We start from the raw sequence: 19,048 nt of genomic DNA on the forward strand, positions 1-19,048 counted from the left end.
TGCTCATACGTTAGGTCAGCATTCCCCAACCTTGTGCTCTCCAGATGTTTTGAACTGAAAGCCCCATCAGTCCCAGATAGGCTGGCTTGCTGTCCAAAACATCTGGAGGGCAGCAGGCTGGGGAAAGGTGTTAGGTGATAACTTGTTTGCTACTTGTGCCCTCGCCACCTCCCAAAATGTAGCCTCACCACCAATATTTGCAGATTGCTCTCACTCACCACCCTGCTCCCAGATCACCATTTAGGTGATCTTAAGTGCCTCTTTCCCAAACCTGTTTGGTCATGTACAGCCCAGTGAATTGCATGGTGCCCTGGGGATCCTTTCCAATTCTACATTTATATGACTCTACTATATGCATGGCTGGAATAAACCCCCATTTGAAAGATGTGTATGGTTTTGCAAGCAGCAAAACAGACCCGTCTTTTAACAGTTGAAATAGAAAAGTTTATTTGGGGACCTGTAAACATCCCCTACCAAAAAAAAAAAAAAATAAAAAAATTCAGAAAACTTGTGAGACACAATGGCAAATCCGTCCTATGTTAGAAGGTGCAGTTGAACCCAAGACAAAAGTTAACCCCACAATTCTTCAGCTATGCAGGCAAAGAACACAGACTTAAACCCACACATATTTACCTTCCCAACACCAAGAAAGCACACAAACTCCCTCCCCACCCTGTCCCGCCCCTCCCAAGCTGCAAGTAGACATCTGCGTTTGGTCCTCCCACTCGGTTGGAAGCAAGAGTTTGTTTGCTTGTTTTGAAGGGGTTGGGGGATGGAAGAGGAAGACAACACACCATCAAACCATCATCAGCTTAGTTTCAAGGGGGGGAAATGGGCCTAAAAGCATGCAGGAGGCTCAAGACTATGAAACGTTTCGTCACATTTCCAGCACCACATTCCAACACCAAAATCGATCCAATGACACGCTCCGGGAGGCTCTCCCCTTGAAACAGATCCGTCTGAAGGAAAAGCGACCTTGGGACGGGGCGGCGGCAACAGTTCCATCTGAAGACACAAAACACTATTCATTTGACACGGATGTCAGCTGTGCGGAAAGACGTGTGCAAGAGGAGACCGTGAGCAGATGTGGAACCGGGCAGGTCTGCTGCAGAGACCCAAGGATCCCTTCCAGTGATGCACACACTCATACACACACGCGCACACACACCATGAGTGTGAGAAGCTTACACAGCTTTCCGATGATACTCCGGAGGTGCAACTTCATAGTCGCTCGCGCTGAACAGTGTGGAAGAGTTCTTTGCTAGGTACCTGCAGACGGGGAAGGAAGGGGAAGGCAACAGGCTTGAATCTCACATGGAAGCCAAGAGGTTGGGCTTAGTGAGATATTTCATTTATTAGCTGATAGCCTAAGATGTATGGACAGTGAAAGAAAGCGTTGAAAGGGTGCCCCAGCTGCCCCACTCAGTCTTTGAAAGCCTTATAAGAAGCTGTGCAATAGAGGAGCTTCTAGGACCAAGCTGAAACTGTCAAACTCCCTTGTTATTTTTGTTGTTAGGTGTTATTAATGTAATCTTATTATAGTACTGAAATGTTGTTTTGCATGTTGTTATATTTACTGTTGTGGGAAAGCGTCATACAAATACTGTATTTTCCAGTGTATAAGACGACACTTTTTGCTTAAAAAAAAAAGGCAAAAATTGGGTGTCGTCTTATACACGGATAGTGAATGCAGGGGGGGGGGCATGCAATTAACGGCAGCAGCAAGCAGGAGATTGGCAGTGGTGATTGGGTAGGTGATTGGTGACTGCGGCAAGGCCGGCTGGCGACTGGCTGTGGCAACTGGGCAGGCGATTGGCAGCTGTGGCAAGTGGGTGGGTGGGCAGTTGGTGGCGGCAAACAGGCAGACAATTGGTGGCTGTGGCAAGGTGTGCGATCGGCAGTGGCTGTGGCAAGCAATTGGGAGTGGCGGGCAGGCGGGTGAGCAATTGGCGGAAGTGACCTTCCCCACCCCCCAAAAAAGCTAAAAAACTAAATTTCTTAATTTTGGGTTAAAAAAAATAAGGGGCGTCTTATACATGGAAAAACACAGTAAAACGATGGCAGGTGGATGGGTTTGGGGAGAGGATGTTGCAAAAGAGTCAAGCTGTCTGAAGAAGTGTGAAGGAACCTCCTGATGTTGATAGATGTTTCTTTGGCCCTGTTCCTTCTCAGTTCTTGTTGTGGATGTTACTTTTGCTCGGTCCCATAAGGCCATCACCCGACTGTAACGCTCTACACATGTGTAAAGCTAAAGTGAGGGAATGCCTCTACATAAGCCTGTTTAATTTATAGGCCTGTGGACTCCACTGCTGTGTTGCTCTGACCAAGCCATCTCAGACATCACAACTGGGTGTGGTTGATTTTAGAAAATCCACAACAGTGTCCAATCTTGGTCTTATTGTGTTAGCTCGGCATTGCAAGGAATGTGGAGACAGGCATACAAACCCAGCTCACAGCTCCATCACATGCTTCCCCTCAGCCCCACAAACCCCCCTCTTGCACTATTTTGTAGAACTAGGACAGAAAGCCAGAACACCCCTGGGCTGTGCCTTTAAGCAAGGAGGAAAGGGAAGCTCAACTGCTCACCCAGGCAGACAGAAACCTCTATCTACACAGGTATCACTTCAGACTAACTCACACAGAAATATAGCATTTCAGAGAGAAGGATGCTGGCATCACCTCCTCTCCAAAAACTTAGTTTTTTCATATTCAATTATCTTTTTTCCTCCCCACTTGTGGGAGGAAACATTTCCACCTGCCCATATGAAGTGGCAGAGTTATGTTACGACTTTAGACAGAAGCAGCGCAAATCCTAGCCAATATGTTAATGTGCCAGATTAGGATCTGGGAGGCCATAGTTCAAATCCCCATTCAACCATGAAGCTCACTGGGTGACCTTGGGCTGGTCACTTACTCTCAGCCTAACCTACCTCACAGGGTTGTTGTCAGTATAAAATGGGAAGCATGAGAACTACCTAAGCAACATGAGCTCCTTGGAGGGCAGGTGGGATACAAACATAATAAATAATAATAATAAAATATAATAATAATAATAATAATAATAATAATAATAGAAATTCCCAGAGGGCTCACTGCCTGTTGCAGCAAAAAGAAGGGGGCTTGTGGCACTTGGAAGGATTTGAATTGGATTCAGAAGCTCCGCAAGGGGGCAGACTGTGTTAGCAGCAAAAGTTTGTGGCACAGCAGATTAGGTCAGATCACTAGGGTGGATCCTTTGAGATTTGGCCCATTAAGGGCTTGCTGTATCTATGCTGCCTCTCAAAAGCCTAAAAAAAATGCCACACTTCTCTAAGGAAATCCATGTGACTAAGAGACCACGGAAGAGGACTTCTAATCCTGTCCCATCATCCATCAACACTTCAGCTTGCCAAGAGATAAAAGCACAGTTCCTGGTATTATGCTAGAAGGAAGAAGAGCCCTGGAGGTGCCCACAACCCCCATGCAAACATCTTTGCACGAAGCACAAGCTCTCACAAGGACCAAGGTGCCTCTCTCAACTCGCCAGATATCAAACGCGATCCATTGTACATACTTTAGAAAATCGTGCAAGTAGTTCAACAGCAAGGCCAGACTCTTCTCGTCCAAGGGCGTGTAAGCGAGCATGGCTCCGATCCGGACTGTTCAGACGGTAATTTAAGGACAAGGGAGAAGACAACGTTAAGGGAAGCATTTGCACAATTCATAAAATTCACCCGCTCTATTTCCAGTTGAGTTGTCCAGCCATCACATCATACAGGTCATGACTACAGCTGCCTTTTGAAAGTGACACATTAGTGATCCTAAGGCAGAGATGAAGTTTCAGGGATGCCTGGAAAGCCTCATGGGTCAGAAACAAGTGAGGAAGCATTTTGGAACACAGTGAAGAGTAGCACTGAGGGGAACTGAGGGTTATGAAAGGTCCACTTAGTAGGTGCTGCTAACCCCCAATATAGCCTGGGCAGTTTTGTCTAGCACATTGGCTGGTACCACCCTCCAGGGGTGGCAACATTATCTAGAGGGGTGCTTAAGAGGCAAGGGGGTGCTGGAGGTGTAAATGGCTGTCAAGCTTTGAAAAGCTGGTCTCAGTGGATCATGTTCATCCATTTAGTTGAATTAAACTAAATAGTTTCAATTGGATATTGAAAAAATACACTGTCACTGTTTTAAATTTGTTTGTGTTATCTTCCTTAGTGGATCTTTCAAACTGCTATCCTGAGCAATGCTTTTTATTGAGCAGGGGGCACTGGGGGTGAGTTTATGGAACCAAAGGGGCAGCAGCTCCCCAAAGTCTGAAAACCACTGGTCTAATAGAATGATGCACCAGGATGGGGACCTCGCTGAATATTCTGCAACTCATCCTACACTGCCCACAGTACTAGAAATGATTAAAGGCAGCAAAGGTATTTCATATCTTGGGGCTGGAGGCTTCCACCCAAAGGAGAGCAATGCAGCTCCCAAGGCCTCAGTTATGGGGAAATCACACCACATGCTCACTCACATGAACTTCTGCAATGAGGCCACCCTGCACCCTGGGCCTCCAATAGCTCTTTGTGTTCAACTCTCAATTTTCCCCAACATAATTCTTATGCCTGTTATAATTTTTCCTGATTCAATAAATTGCTTTGTGCAGCTTTACGATGGGTTCAAAAACAACATGAATGCTGCACCTGTGAAGGAACAGTGCATGCATACCGGAAAGAGATGGCCTCGTTTGTCAACTAAGAAGTGGCTTCCACTGGCATTTAAAAGAACAGCCTCTTCATAAAAGTGCTGCAGCCACATTTGTAAAATGTGGCTGCTCCAAACGTTTCAAACTACAGCTCCCAGAAACCTCAGGCAGCATGGCTGTGCTCCCATCAGGTCTCAGCATGCTAGCCGGGATTGGTGGGAGTCGCAGTCCAAAGCGACGGTTATCAGGTTGGGAAAAGCCTTTTGTGTCCCACAAACTATGTACATACCAAACAGCCGCAGGAGGTGGGGAGCTCCGTACACCTGTGACATTGGTGCATCAGGGTGGTCCGCTAAGATTTCTGCGTACTGCGGCCTCTCAAATTTATAGAGCAGCTGAGTGCCCAGCATGACGTTGAAGTACTCTTTGATGCCTGCCACGACTTCGTTAACAGCATATTCTCTGGTGCACAGAAAGAAAAATGCAGGGTCAGCAACAGCCAGAACAAGAATTCGTTATTAATTGTTATTAATATTTCATTTATACCCCACCCATCTCTCCGGGCAGCTTACAGCATATATAAAGAGACAATAAAACATCAAACATTAAAAACTTCCCAATACAGGGCTGCCTTCAGATGTCTTCTGAAAGTTGTGTAGTTCTTTATCTCATTGACATCTGAAGGGAGGGCGTTCCACGGGGGGGGGGGGGGTGGAAATGGACAAGGCCAACAAACCCTCCTGCTCTGGAAATTCTAGCTGTCACCTCATTTCCTGCTGACCTCCATCTGTGCACATCTGCAGAGTGTTCTCAGCAGCTGGGAACCTCCAATTCCCCCTATCCCTGGCTGTGCTGGCAGCTGAAGCCTAATAACATCTGGAGGGCCACAGATATTCTCCACCCCCTGGTGTTATCTGCTCTGCTCTCAGGCTGGCCTTTGCATAAGAACATAAGAAAAGCCTGCTGTTTCCCAGCATCCTGTTCTCACAGTGGCCAACCAGATGCCTGTGGGAACCAAGCTACAGACCTTCGGGCATGGACATCATCCCATCCCCTTTTGTGTGTATCAGAAGCCTATCTTAGCAATAAGCAGTTTGTGGGGGGCATGTGTAAGTACTTGCATAAAATAATGATCCTGCAGGCAGGGCTATTGCTTTTTAAAAAATTAAAGAGCACTTAGAATTTTTTTCGACACTGCACAAATTATCTTTTCTCATGGTAGGGGGCTTCAACACTCCTAAGGAAGCTGCCTTGACTGGCACAGCCTCCTGGCCTTCACGGCAACCTTGAAACTAGGCAGTCACATTCTGGACTAACTATTTTGCTCAAAGCATGATTCTGGTGACACTGCGATTGGCGTATTACCACGCTTTTGCCATGATTGGGCTACTGCCAGATCAAGGCTGGGTTGGATCCAGTTGGCCTCTTCAGCACAGCAGAGAGAGCTTGTTCGGATGGCCTCAGAGTGTTACAAATTCAGTTGTGTCCTGGAATGCTCCAGGAAATGTTTCAGGATATTACAGTGGGGTAAACGCTATAAAATCCCTTTGTGGATAAATGGAGTCAGGAGTTCAATGGGTCAACTGACCAGGGTCGCTTCCTGGCACCCTCTTCCTCCAGGTTCACACAAAGCAAGCCCCCAAATACTTTGCCTCAAACAGGGCTGGGGGAGAAGAGAACTACTGAATTGGGTTGTAAGATTACTTGAGGCATGGCTGCAAAAAAACCCAAAACCCTCATGCTGAATTTAAGCCAAGCTTCCTGCCGGACTGGAAGGGGATATTCAAGATAGTGTGTTTATATTTCTTTTTCTTGTTCTAAGCTGCTTTGAACAGCTGTGCAGCACATACATGTCTCATGCAAATAGAGCCAGTGCGGCAAAACAGTTGGGTATCAAACTAGGTCCTGTAAGAGCAGGTTCGAATTCCCCACTCAGACATGAAGCTGACAGGGTGCCCTTGAGCCATCCACAAGGCTGTGGGAATTAAATGGCCGGGGGGGGGGGGGCAGCAAGTAGAACCATATATACCACCTTGGGCTCCTTGGAAGAAAAGAGGGTATATAAATGTAATAAATAAACAAACAAAGAGAGTTTGAGGTCTGCCTCCTCATATCAAAGGACCAATACTTTTGGCTAGAGATACTCCACAATGGGCCCTTCTGATGAGTCCCCAAAACGCCCCCTCCTCACTTGTTATCAGTGTTCCCTCGTGACTTCTTGTAGTTTGCGTAGTCCTCCAAAATGGAGTCAACGTTCTTCTTGGCAGGAAGGTAGAAGAGCTACGGAAGAAAGCGAGAGGTGCCTAAGCCAGAACAAAAAAGACTGGAGCTAGGAGAGAGGTGTAACTCCGTGTTACCTCTTCTTTCAAATTGGAAGAAACTTGCACCTCCTTTGCAACCACAGGACGGGAAGGCTGAAAGTAGTTAACTAGCCTACAAGGGAAACCCCCACTATACTCTTTAGAAGTAAAATGTGCGGGAGCCATCAAGGGCCACCAGGTTTTCCACCTGCCTTCGAGCAACCCGCTGCCTGGGACCTTGTAAGACAAAGATGCTTCTTACATAGCTGTCAACGTTTCCCTTTTTTAAAGGGAAATTCCCTTTATCCGAATAGGATTCCTCGCAAGAAAAGGGAAAAGTTGACAGCTATGCTTAAGTATTCTTGCCTTCCCTTAATATCTCTGTAGGGAATGTTCTTTGCCTTTTTGGAAGGTGCATGGATGTGTTTAGTTTGTAATACTGCTGAAATGTTTTGAAATTCTATCAACTGTACTTGCATTATTGTATTTTTATGTGTTGATTTAGTCTTGGGAGCCTTTTTGGCTGAAAGGCAGCTTACAAACAAACAGTAATATCACATTACATAACAACCAACTCAGGTTACTAAAGGTACTTAAAAATAAGCAGTCCATTTAGTAACACAATTTCAGAGTTACCTGCTTTTGCCGGGTGATCAAATCCCAGTCATCCACAAGCCACGGTTTCAGCTCCTCGGGTATTTTTACCTTGACTTCAACCCTGTTCATAAAAGTCTCCTCCTGAAGAATAAAAGACACAAAACCTGCATTCGGATACTGGCACCAAGCAAAGCACATTGGCAAAAGAACAGAAAAGGGCATTTATTTATTATTTTTTACAGTGTATCAGTGAATTTAACAATATTGCATCTCTGTATTCAGAGATGTCCTCACTAGCAAGATCCAAGGAACTGAGAACAGACCTTGGCACTGTGACGGCAGGACACAACCATTCAGAAGCCTGCTCAAGGAAGAAAACCTCAATTGTCTATTGCCAGCCCTATAGGGAGGGCTGCCAAGTGTTTCTTGTGGTTCCATGAAGACACTTACAAAGTTTCAAGGAGCCGCAAAATATGTTCATTGCTACTCGATACAAGCATTCACGTATTCCCACAAGCTGTGTTTATTTGTTTCATAAAATTTATACACTTCTTGATTGTAAAAAAGAAAAGAAACCACGTATCAAAGCTGTTTACAAAAATATAAAACAATCAAGAAGAATTAGCAGCAATATTTTAAGACTTTTGAAAAGTTAAAAGAACAATTGACTAAAAGCAAATTAAAATTCACACCAGCATTCAACTTAACTGTGTAGGGTTGTCTAAGCAAAAATGTTTTTAACATGCGTTGAAACAGTACAGAGAAGGCACCAGCCTAGTGTCAATTGGCAGGGAGTTCCAAAGTGTAAGTCCTGCCTCACTAAAAGAGTTTTTACAGATGTGGAACATGTATTATGTGGCACCTGCAACAACAGCAGTTCCACTGATCAATGCAGTAAATTGGGCATATATGGTGTATGGAGATATTGCTGGTAAATTGGTCCCAAGTTGTTAAGGGCTTTGTATACTAATAATAACACCTTGAACTTGGCCAGGTAGTAAATTGGCAACCAGTGCAGATCTCTGAGCACAGGTGTTATATGCAGACAATGCCTCACTTGTGTCAGCAATTGTGCTGCAGCATTCTGCACTGCAGCTTCCAGATCAAGGGCAAAAGAAATCCTATGCAGAGTGACTTGCAGTAATCCAATACTGCAAATAAGGGATTTGAAAAAAATATATTATTGCCATCTATCCCCGTTCCTTGTGAAGTTGCCCAAAGGCTGAGATGGATCCAAAACATCTTGGACATTCTTTGCTTTTTAAGACTTGCAAACTATTATAACTGTGTAATGACTGCAACCCAACAAGGGGAACTCTACCTAGAGTCCCGGACAGTCCAAAATACTTACACTTTCAACAGTGGGATCTACACGAGCCCTTTTCTTCCTGGGAGGCTGAGGGTTTTCATTAGTGCTGCTGCCTTCACCGATTCCAGGAGCTACACAAACAGGCAAGGGAATCACTGTTGTGGTTTTAGCTAAACGTTTTACACAGGTGGCAGTTCACACACAACACACACTCGCGGAAGGGGTCTACTGGACAGAACCAGAAATCAGACACACACACACACACACACTGCACCCCAATGTTGTGGCAGCCCCTTTAAAATAGTCACTGGGATCCCGGATGCAAACCCCATTTTTTAAGTTGCTCAGCATTGCTAAGAACTGCTTTGGGGGTAGCTCCAGTGTCTTGAGTTAATTGAAGTGATTACAAACTTTTTGATTGACTTAAAGATGCATCCAATTGATTGGGCATTGCTTTTTAAGAAGTGTTACATTAAAACTTTTAATACTAGCAGGCACTAAAAGAGACTTTCCCTCTCTTATGTATGAGGAAAGACCCCTGCTTCAAGCAAAACCTTTTTTAAAAAAAATAATAATAAAGTAACTACTGTTTCATTCAGAGAAAGCCATATTCAATAGTCTAGACACACAGATTTAATCTGGTAGCTGATCAAAACTCAACTAAGACTTCTAGGTCACCTGATTAGAGTAGTTTTTATCGCTCAATGCAATTAACTGCTTTTCCCCCCTTCACCTATTATTTTTTTTAGAATACCAATATAAAAAAAATTCAGGTTCTAGCAGGATGTGCATTATAGTAGGGCTGCATTTTAATGCTTGTTCGTATTTATGTAGAGTGGGCAGCTTTGAATAAATTACTGCATCAGAATAACAACAGCAGATTAAAAAATTGCCTCCAAGTAACTAATTGAACCACGTGACCCGGAAGTGTCTCCGGACAGCGCTGGCCCCTGGCCTCTTGAGTGAGATGGGCGCACAACCCCAGAGTCTGTCAAGACTGGCCCGTACGGGCAGGGGTACCTTTACCTTTACCTTTTTTAACTAATTGAAAGTACTACTGCTGCTGCTCCCAGATTCTATGAGCTTCGATTTTGGAGCCAACACACTGGGAGGGCCATCTTTTCCTTAACCCTTTTTGCTCTTACAAGGTGGGGCCGGGGGAGAAATGTTGGCAAAACACTGAAAATCTAGAAGAACGTCATGCTAGATAAGAGTGGGCAACTCAAAAGAGGTGCTCTTACTTTTCTGTTTGTTCTTTTTGGTCTTCCTGCCAAAGGGAAAAGAGAGACTGTTATTGCACATGCAAAGTATAACGCCAGCACTTTTTAAAAAAAAGTTCCTTCTTCTAAGCCCAATCACTTGATCTGTAAGGGACTGACCAAGCCATAAAGCGCAAGGCCCAGTGTTGAATGGAACATCATCCACACAGGGTAATTCAATGTGCTTAGGCCTAATACGGAAAGGACAGGCTTTGGCATATGTAGAAGCTGCATTCCCAGCATTTGCTAAAATAAAGGAAGAGCTACATGCTTTAAATTTTCCGCAAAACCTAGTATCCTTCCCCCTGCCATATCTGCAGCTGCAAAGGCACACCAGAAATGTACACTGCCTTTAAAAAAAAAAGGTGTAGAAGCAGCCTCTTTCACCCCACCCTAATAGCTGGAAGCATGGCAGACCAGCCAACCACCTGCCTTCATGATTTATAAAAGAGCACAGGTACAATTCTCATCAACATCTGAAAAGGTTAGATCACTGCAGTGTGTTACACATGGGGCTTCCTCTGAAGATGGTTCAGAGACCTCAGATAGTGCAGAATTCAGCAGCTAGCTAGCTCACTGGGGCAAGACAGACTGAGCATATAACTACAACCCTGGCCCAACTGCATTGTCTGCCAGTTAGTTTCTGGGCCCAATTCAAAGTGCTAGCTTGATCTATGAAGCCTTAAACAGCTCAGGACCACAATATCTCAAGGACCACCTCCACCCATAAGCACCAACCCAAATCTTGTGATCATCATCATCTGAGGCTCTTCTTTGGGTGCCTCCCCCACAAGAGGTCGGGAGGGTGGCAACAGGAGAACAGGCCTTTTCTGTGGTGTCTCCCTGTTTGTGAAATGCTCTCCTCCAGGAGGCTCGCCTGGCACCTTCATTACATATATTTAGGCACCAGGCAAGAACATTCCTCTTCTCCCAGGCCTTTCGCTAATTAAACAATCTATGGCCTTTTAAATGGGGGCAGGGAGTCATTCTTTTGTTTGTTATAATAACATAATACTATGTTATGTATTTCCATGTTTTTATACTGTAAATCCTATGATCCTTGGATGAAGGAAGGGTGGTATATAAATTTAATATTAAGTGGAATATCCATATGCAGCATCTGAAAATCAAATCCACACATCACGAGTGACCGGAGGAAGTACAAAAAGGAGCGATCAACCGAGATAGTGATGGTTTTTTTTATCATGAAGAACACCTTCGAGAAAGTCCAATGAATTAAGTACTGCATAAATTGTTATTCTACCAGCTATCTCCAGGGAGGATATTCCATTGCAGTGGTACCTCAGTCTACGAACAGTCCTGTTAACAAACTATTCAGACAACGAACTCCGCAAAATCGGACGTAGGTGTTCCGGCTAGCAAACTTTGCCTCGGAAGATGAACAGTGGAAGGGCACCAGCAGCAGGAGGCCTCAGTAGGGAAAGCACGCCTCGGTTTAAGAATGCTTTGGTTTAAGAACGGACTTCCGTAACGAATTAAGTTCGTAGACCAAGGTACCACTGTACTCACATAATATGCCTATACATCATTTTTCAGAGAGAGAGAAACTTATAAATCTACACAAAGCAAGGAAATCTGGATTTCAGGATGAAGATCCTGGCGTGACAATCCATCCTTAACTCACCGCGTCGATATTGCAGGGGTCTCCAAACCGCAAACTGTATGCGCTCCATCTCGTCTGAAAAATCTAGGCACAATGGGGGTTGAGTTAAGGAGAGAGTGTCAGACCCGACACATGGAACCTTTAAGAGAATGCACTTCAGTTCAGCTGGAAAAGGCAAGACAGCTTTTAGAGGAAGTTAAAGCCCCATTCAACAAGTGTCTGGAGGGTGGGAAGCCTACCGGGGCTGACATCTTCCTCCTACCTTGAATGCTATTTTGTCATATCTGGGCTCTGTTATGTACACTATTCATCCATCCATGGAAGCAACACAAGGTTGAGCCCAGGCTTACGCCGATCATTGGTGTTATTTTCTCAGAGGACACTCAGAGAAGCCAGCAGGCCCCCCTCCCGAGAAGGACAAGGCTAGTTTCCTTCAAAATGCCAGCTGCACATCTCACCACCTGCTCACTTAAGACTGCTCAACAGTAAGGGAAAGAGCTGGGCTCAAAAACTCCTGCAATATTGTAGAAGCCATGACTGCCTAAAGAACGCCTATTGGACCATTCAAAGCCCAGCCTCTTGGAAATCGTGGCAAGCTCGTTTCCCATCACGGTTCTTCATTGGAAAGCAGTTTCCTCAGCACTAAAGTTACATTTTCCAAAGCAACATTCCACATGTACCAACAGTACAGTTTTAAGCTTTGGAAATATGCTTGCTAAGATCTTCAAGGCCAAAAGATTGTGAGGGAAAGCCTTTAAATTAAAAAAGAATAAAGCAGACAAAATAGTTTCTTACACTTCAACATTTTTCTGCTGGAGTCCGGACGTTTTTTTCCCTGGTGCAGCCCCTCTCATCTTTCCTTCTGCATACTGTTCCCTTTGAAAAAAAAGAGTCATCAAAACAGGACTTAATTAGAGGCATCTCTATGCCTCTATAACACAGAAGTATCTCTGCAACAGAAGCCCTGCCTGTCTTGCTATTCTTAACTGCCAGTGCAACCAGTTAAAATTTAACATTGGGAATGTCCCTAAGTATTGCACTGAAACTGTGGCATCCTGGTCTGTTCCTCTTGCCCTGACAGTGCCCATGCTGCAATTTTTTCCAACAGTGTTCTATGTTTCTATATACCCTCACAGAATGTGAGCTCCATCCAGTACGTAGTTCAGGACAACACAGAAGGCATTCCATAGTGTATGTTTAAAGCAATTTGGGGGTAAGTAGATTATAGCTCCAAAGAGCTCTCCTGCTTGAGCAATGAGAGAGAAGGGCACCTTCTCCCATACTAGGTGAAGTGAGTTCTACAAAATTCACACACACATAAAATCCATATAATACATATTCAGGCTGCAGGGGAGAGACTGTGCTGAACCCTCAAGGGGCTGTCTTTCCCATTTGTCCTGCCCTCCGCACCCCAGCCTGCAACTCTTATAAGGAAGAGAAGCAGCTCCCCAAGAATTTACTGCTGCTCTCTCTGCTATCTTTGGGGGCACACCCCTTTCCCTTTTGGCAGAGGCAATAATGTATTCATCTTTTAAAAATGTTTGCTGTTTTAAGTTTGTGTTACATTGCAAAGGCCAAAGGTTTCCCACACCTTTCTTACACAATAATACAGAGACCCATGTAAAAAAAACCCACCAACCACTTATTATACAGTGGCCTGGCTTAGTTCCTCCATTACTAGGTAATACTCACTGATTGGCTTTTTGAAGTTCTTTCTGCTTTTGCAGATTGGTGTCCACGTATTTGAGCACTCTGCTTTCTGGAACCCATTCATCCCAGCTGCAAGGGAAGGGAAGAGTTTTCAGGGGCTACATAACAAGAAGCCCACTGCCTAGCTGTTAATTCAGTGGCTTCACAGAAAACCAATGAACTTTATCCATTTATTTAAAAAATATTTATAGACAGCTATTTATAAAAACTTTGCTTTTCCGACTTGCAGCCTTGCCTAACACAGGGTTACAGGCACAAGCGGGTGGATTTCTCCTAAGTTTTGGAATCCAGGTATTCAATCAATTCCTGTAGAAGAAAGAATCATTGTACTAGCTGTTGTTGTTTTCATTAAGAAGCACTTTAAAGTTAGCTGAAAACTACATTCTGGGAGAAAGTTTGGGAACGGCTTCTGATTGGGCAACGGGATTATGACCTCATGGTTTACCATCCCCAGCTATTACTGATCCTTTTGCAGCTAATTCTGTGGGGTTTTTCACATACACACCCACAGGCTTTTTCAATCGCTCTGTTGCCACTGATCAGGCCACAAAAACCTGCCAGCACTTCCACTGTGCCTCTCCTGCCCAATCCGCTGTCACTTCCTGCAGGCCACAAAAACCTTGCTTTGGCACAGCAGGCCTTTTGAGACAGGCACAGGCTTTATTATAGTGGGAGCTTAGAGAGGGAGGACACGTAAGTTACTCCCTTTCCCCATAACCAGCTTGGGAGTGTGTGTGGAATGGCTGAGAATAGATAGCAGATAGCAGCCTTCAGGGAGGACTGTTAGATTTGAGTAAAAAGAGAGGGCATATTTGGTTGCCTTGATTGTGGCCCACACTGCTGGGAGAGCACCACATGGGAGGAAAGCAGGAGGGTGCCCTGTAATCTGTGGGCAGATCAAGGCTCCTTTTTTGTATCAGCTTAAACCTGGCAGAGAGGGGAGCAGCCTTCAACTTAGGAAATTTCAGTTAATATTTCCAAAGAATAACTAGTTAAACTTGGGGCACTGCATGAATTTAGACAGTGGTTTCTTTTTATTCCTTTTTCTTCTTTCTGGTAAATTATCAATGTCTGCAGCAGGAAACATAATCACTACTTAGCATGTAATTCATCTTTTTCCTATATTGGTGCCACCCAAATGTTTAGAACTTTAGCTCCCGTCAGGCCCAGTCAGCACAATTGTGCTCCCACCAGCCCATGCGTCATACAGTCATGTTGCCTGGGCTGATGGGAGTTGTAGTCTGAAACATCTGGAGGATGCCAGAAAGCAGATGTGAATGAATGCAATTATAGCTATGATACTGAAATTAGAGACTTAGGAGGAATCCCCATTTCACATTCTGACACACCACCTATAACTGTTTCTCCAGCAAGAGGTGAAGAGCCAAGAGCCTTCAATAATTCACAAAGTTGCGTTTCCTGGGTTTTTTTGCTCAAAAGCCTCATGACTGTGGCAGTGAGTAGACAAGGTTGACTTATGGGTTCAACACTATTATTATTTTACTAATCTTGAAACTTCAAGCACATCTGAGACCGTTGCAATAAAATAATCAATACACAAAAATATAAACACATAAAGCTGAACAAAATGTGTGTGTGAATAAAACAGATCAACTGAAGTAAAAAAACTTAGGAAAATAAAATAGGTATCTGCCTGGCACCAAAAAGATACCAAAGCAGGTGCCAGATATTCCTCTCTGGGAAAAACATTCTAAAGTCACCCCACAGAGAAGGCTCTTTCCCCTGAAACCACAATATGTCACAAAAAACCTAGAGAAGAGCCTCTTCTGCAGATCTCAATGTATTGGCAAGTATATGTGAACCCATGCAATTTTCCAGGTATCCTGGCCCTATGACATGATGGGTCTTAAAAATCAAAACCAGCACTTTGAGCTGGGCCCAGAAATAACCGACAGGGAGCTGGTCGTGTTGGTGAAATGCTGGCATCATAACAGCTGTCCTCAGTTGCTCATCTAGAAGCCATATCCCTGAACTAACTGTAGTTACCAAAACACCTTCAGGGGCAGCTACACACATAGTGTGTTTCGGCAGCCTAGCCCGAAGGATGACTGAGGACAGGCTGCCATCTGTGAATGCCAGGAGTGAAATCCTGCAAAGATGCTGCACATATTTTGTACTGCCCCAACTTTCTGACCTTAAACATTAGTTTAAGTTGCCATAGAAGTGAAGGAACTTTAACCATTGCTGTTCATTATATATTGATTTTTTTGTTTTAATAATGGTTTTGTTATGATGGTGGCTATTTGATTGCCATTGTCACAAGCCATCCTGTGCTCAATTTTGGAGAAAGAGTAGGATATATACCTCGTATCAAATACAGGGTTTTTTTGTTTTCTGTTATCGTTACTTAAAAATAAATACTCACTTCTTATTCCAACCACTGTAATGTATGAAGTATTTCACCTGTTTGTCCTTTATAGCAACCTTTACACACTAGAAGGAGGAAGAAGAAAGTCTGTCAACAACTTAGCAAGTCCACGTGCAATTCAGAGACTTTTATGCCACTCTGGGCCAGATTAACAGTTCTTAGGCAGCCTACAGGGTATTTAATTGCCCCAGCCAAATCGGGTCCCTTGCTGTGGCAAGATGTTCTGGGAGTTTCCCAGCATGCAAAGTGCGAGCCCATCCTGCTCCTTGCAGCTGGGGACACGGTGGCTGCCCAGAGGGCACAATGTCCCCAGTCACTCGCCACACAGGCTGCCTCTCTTAGCATGAGGAATACGATACCATCAGTACTGCAGAAGGACTTCAAAAGGAAGGCAGGATGGAGCGGACCAGAGAAAGGGAGCCGGGCTGCTTGTGGCTGCTGTGTTTGCACAGGCTTGCTTCTGTGCGAGAATGCTGGCAGAGGAAAGCACGGTATGTGAATCAGGCCCTTTGGCTCTGGAGCCCCAGAGCAGGTTTTTTTTTTGTTTTGTTTTGTTTTGCACAGCGCACGCGTCCCCCACCACCACCCCTTAAATCCAGCACTGCCGTGGGTGGGTTAACGTCGTCTGCCACAGCAAACTACAGCCAACATACCTTTGCTTCGTAAAGAAGAGGTCCATGGAAACACAGCACCCGTTCACCTGTGAGAAAATTTCCATTTAGTAGGAAAAGCAGGCCTAGACGCACACGCACCACACAAACACTGAATAATATCATCATCGCACTGAAATGAAGATGCAAGGATCCGTTCATGTTCATCTTATTATTTCAGCTCCTCGTAAGAGCTTGAGCTGAACCGCCATTTTGCTCAAACTGGACTTCCCATCCACCAACCCAAATAAACACCACATGTTCAAAAGCTGGTGTTTCTGTTGACGAGTGCAGAAAGGGCTTCCAAGGCAACATATTTTTGCTTTCAAAGTTGAACGATAGGACACACAGAAAAATCAGAGGATTTTTCATCTGTGCCTTTGAAGCAATGCAACTTCCTCATCAGAGATTTGGGTTGCACAGGACACCAACGCTGCCCTCTGTGTGTGTGCGTGCACACATGGATGTCCTCATTTTCATGTTGAAATGCACAGAGTACCAAACCGTCAAGTATCAATCTGCCTCCCTATAACCTAAGAGGAAGACTTATTTGAGCATTGCTAATTAAGGGTGTCCAGACTCTGGGGCCTACCGCAGAGAATCCCAGAGGGGCTGATCCTGTCCCACACCAAAAGAGATGGCACAGGAGACAACATGTCGTATGCCCACCTGTGCTCAACCCACATGCACAAAGCCTGGGCTAGCAACTATTGTGCCAGGCCACGCAACGGAGCTCTGGTGCCCACAGGAGAGGGTGAAAGCCTCTGAGCAGGATGAGGGCATTTGCAGGCAGAAAGAGGAGAGTCTGGCTGCTGCAGCTTGGCCAGCTGCCCAACGTGGGTCCACCGCCTAGCCCACCACCCTCCTCTCACAGCGGCCAACCAGGTGCCCCTAGTAGGAAGCCTTGAAGGCAGCAGGACCCCCAACAGGGCAGAAGCAGCTCTCCCTGCCCCAGGGATCCAGGAGCATCACTGCCTCCTACTGGGGGGGGGGACACATAGCCATCGTGGCTAGTAGCCATTATGACGAGTAGCCATTATGACTAGTAGGCAATGAAAGACAAATTCAGGTGTGTGTTGGGTTCATTCTCCTCGGCCTGACCCAGCAACCAGGGTCTTCCTCAGAGGAAGGCTGAGCCGCAAGACGCAGGCAGGGGGGGGGGGAAACACCCCCCACTGGCTCCCTCCCCCCCCTCCTGAGGAGTGGGGAGGGGGAGACAAAGAGAAGAACCCGAGGGACCGTTTTGCTGCGGGGAAAACGGGCTCCTGTGCATGCACTGCCTGCCTGCCTGGGGTAGGGAGGGGGAGGCAGAGCGGCCGCCGCCGCCCCCCGCCCGGCTCTGGGCGCCCCCTCCTCTCCCTCTCCCCCGCCTTTCGCGGTTGGAGGTCCGTGGTTGGGGGTCTCCGGCAGGGCGCCCCCTCCGTCCCCGGCTGGACCCTCCCTCCTGCCGCTGCTCACCCTCTTGGAATTTGGGTTTGGGGTCCTGCTTGGGCGCCATTTATAAGCGACTCCTCCGCCTCCCCCTCCCCGCGGGGGCTCCTCAGCTGCGTCGCCGCATTATGGCAAGGGGAGGGGAGCCTTCGCTACGGCGCATGCGCGCGCACGGGATCTTTCCACGCCTGGCTCTTCCTCCTCTCCCGGGGCATGCTGGGTTTTGTAGTCTTCGGCGGCGGCTCCTCCTGCTTCCCGTCTCGTCGCCGCTGCGCCTGCCTGCCTGTCACATGAGCTGCTAAAACAAACCTCCTTCTTTTTAATTAGCCAATGGGCAAAAGAGGCGCGCTCAACGTGGGGCTCGAACCCACGACCTTGGTATTATGAGTCCCATGCTCTACCGACTGAGCTAGCCGGGTATTAGCACAAGTCCTTCAACCTGGAATACTCCAGCCTGCAAACCCCTGATGCTGCTGTCTGGCTTCAAGCATGCGGCAATGTTGGTCATCAGGCAGGTGATGCTTTCACTGTTTTCTTTTCAGCTTAAACATTTTTGCTTAGACATGCCAGATGATCAGAAAGTTGATTCAAGTTTTAATCTACTCTTAGTCTATTGTCAGTCTCACTTTTAGAAAGTCTTAAATTGTTGTTGTTATTTTGTCCTAGTGATACTTGAATTGTTTTATCTCTTTTTTTTTACTCCCACTGAGGATTTTGAATTTATTAATTTTTTTACAGTGAAACAGTGTATAAGTTTTATGAAATAAATAAAATCTCTGGGAGCTCTGGATCTGGGATAATGGCAGAGGTTTCCCAACTGGCCAGCCAGGTAGCCCACATAATCTTGCGGGGGGGGGGGGGGAGTAGGGTCAGAGATAATATAAATATGTCTATATTTGACAACAGGGTTAAATACAACATGTATTTTATTCATTTATTAAGGGTTGTATCCTATGCTAGTTCCACCTAGAATAGACCTCATTGTCGTTAGTGAACCTGACTCTCTTAGGTTCATTAATTTACTGTGTCTAATCTGGGCTACAACCCATAATTTCCTTTCCACACAACAATTGGAGCTGCCAACTCATCTGCCCCACCTTCCCACACCAC

General features: G+C 45.6%; 1 protein-coding gene across 4 annotated transcripts; it reads right to left on the reverse strand.

Moving 5' to 3' along the window:
* Window positions 1-421: 421 nt before the first annotated feature.
* Window positions 422-18,121, reverse strand: MORF4L1 (mortality factor 4 like 1). 4 transcript variants are annotated; one of them, XM_079953038.1, is made up of 14 exons: window positions 17,966-18,121; window positions 16,511-16,557; window positions 15,855-15,922; window positions 13,451-13,537; window positions 12,554-12,634; window positions 11,780-11,842; window positions 10,117-10,142; window positions 8,918-9,006; window positions 7,606-7,707; window positions 6,861-6,949; window positions 4,959-5,131; window positions 3,554-3,638; window positions 1,189-1,269; window positions 422-1,045 (listed from the first exon to the last, which is right to left on the reverse strand). In XM_079953038.1, exons 1-14 carry the CDS (start codon window positions 18,003-18,005, stop codon window positions 1,042-1,044), a joined length of 1,035 nt encoding a protein of 344 aa, XP_079809164.1. In that variant the 5' UTR covers window positions 18,006-18,121; the 3' UTR covers window positions 422-1,041. The 4 variants fall into 4 exon arrangements, with proteins under 4 accessions (XP_079809164.1, XP_079809163.1, XP_079809166.1 ...); XM_079953037.1 differs by having other exon boundaries at window positions 422-1,269; XM_079953040.1 differs by lacking the exon at window positions 16,511-16,557 and having other exon boundaries at window positions 422-1,269; window positions 17,966-18,115.
* Window positions 18,122-19,048: the final 927 nt, after the last annotated feature.

The sequence above is a fragment of the Podarcis cretensis genome, assembly GCF_951804945.1.
Source record: "Podarcis cretensis genome assembly, chromosome: 14".
NCBI lineage: Eukaryota > Metazoa > Chordata > Lepidosauria > Squamata > Lacertidae > Podarcis > Podarcis cretensis.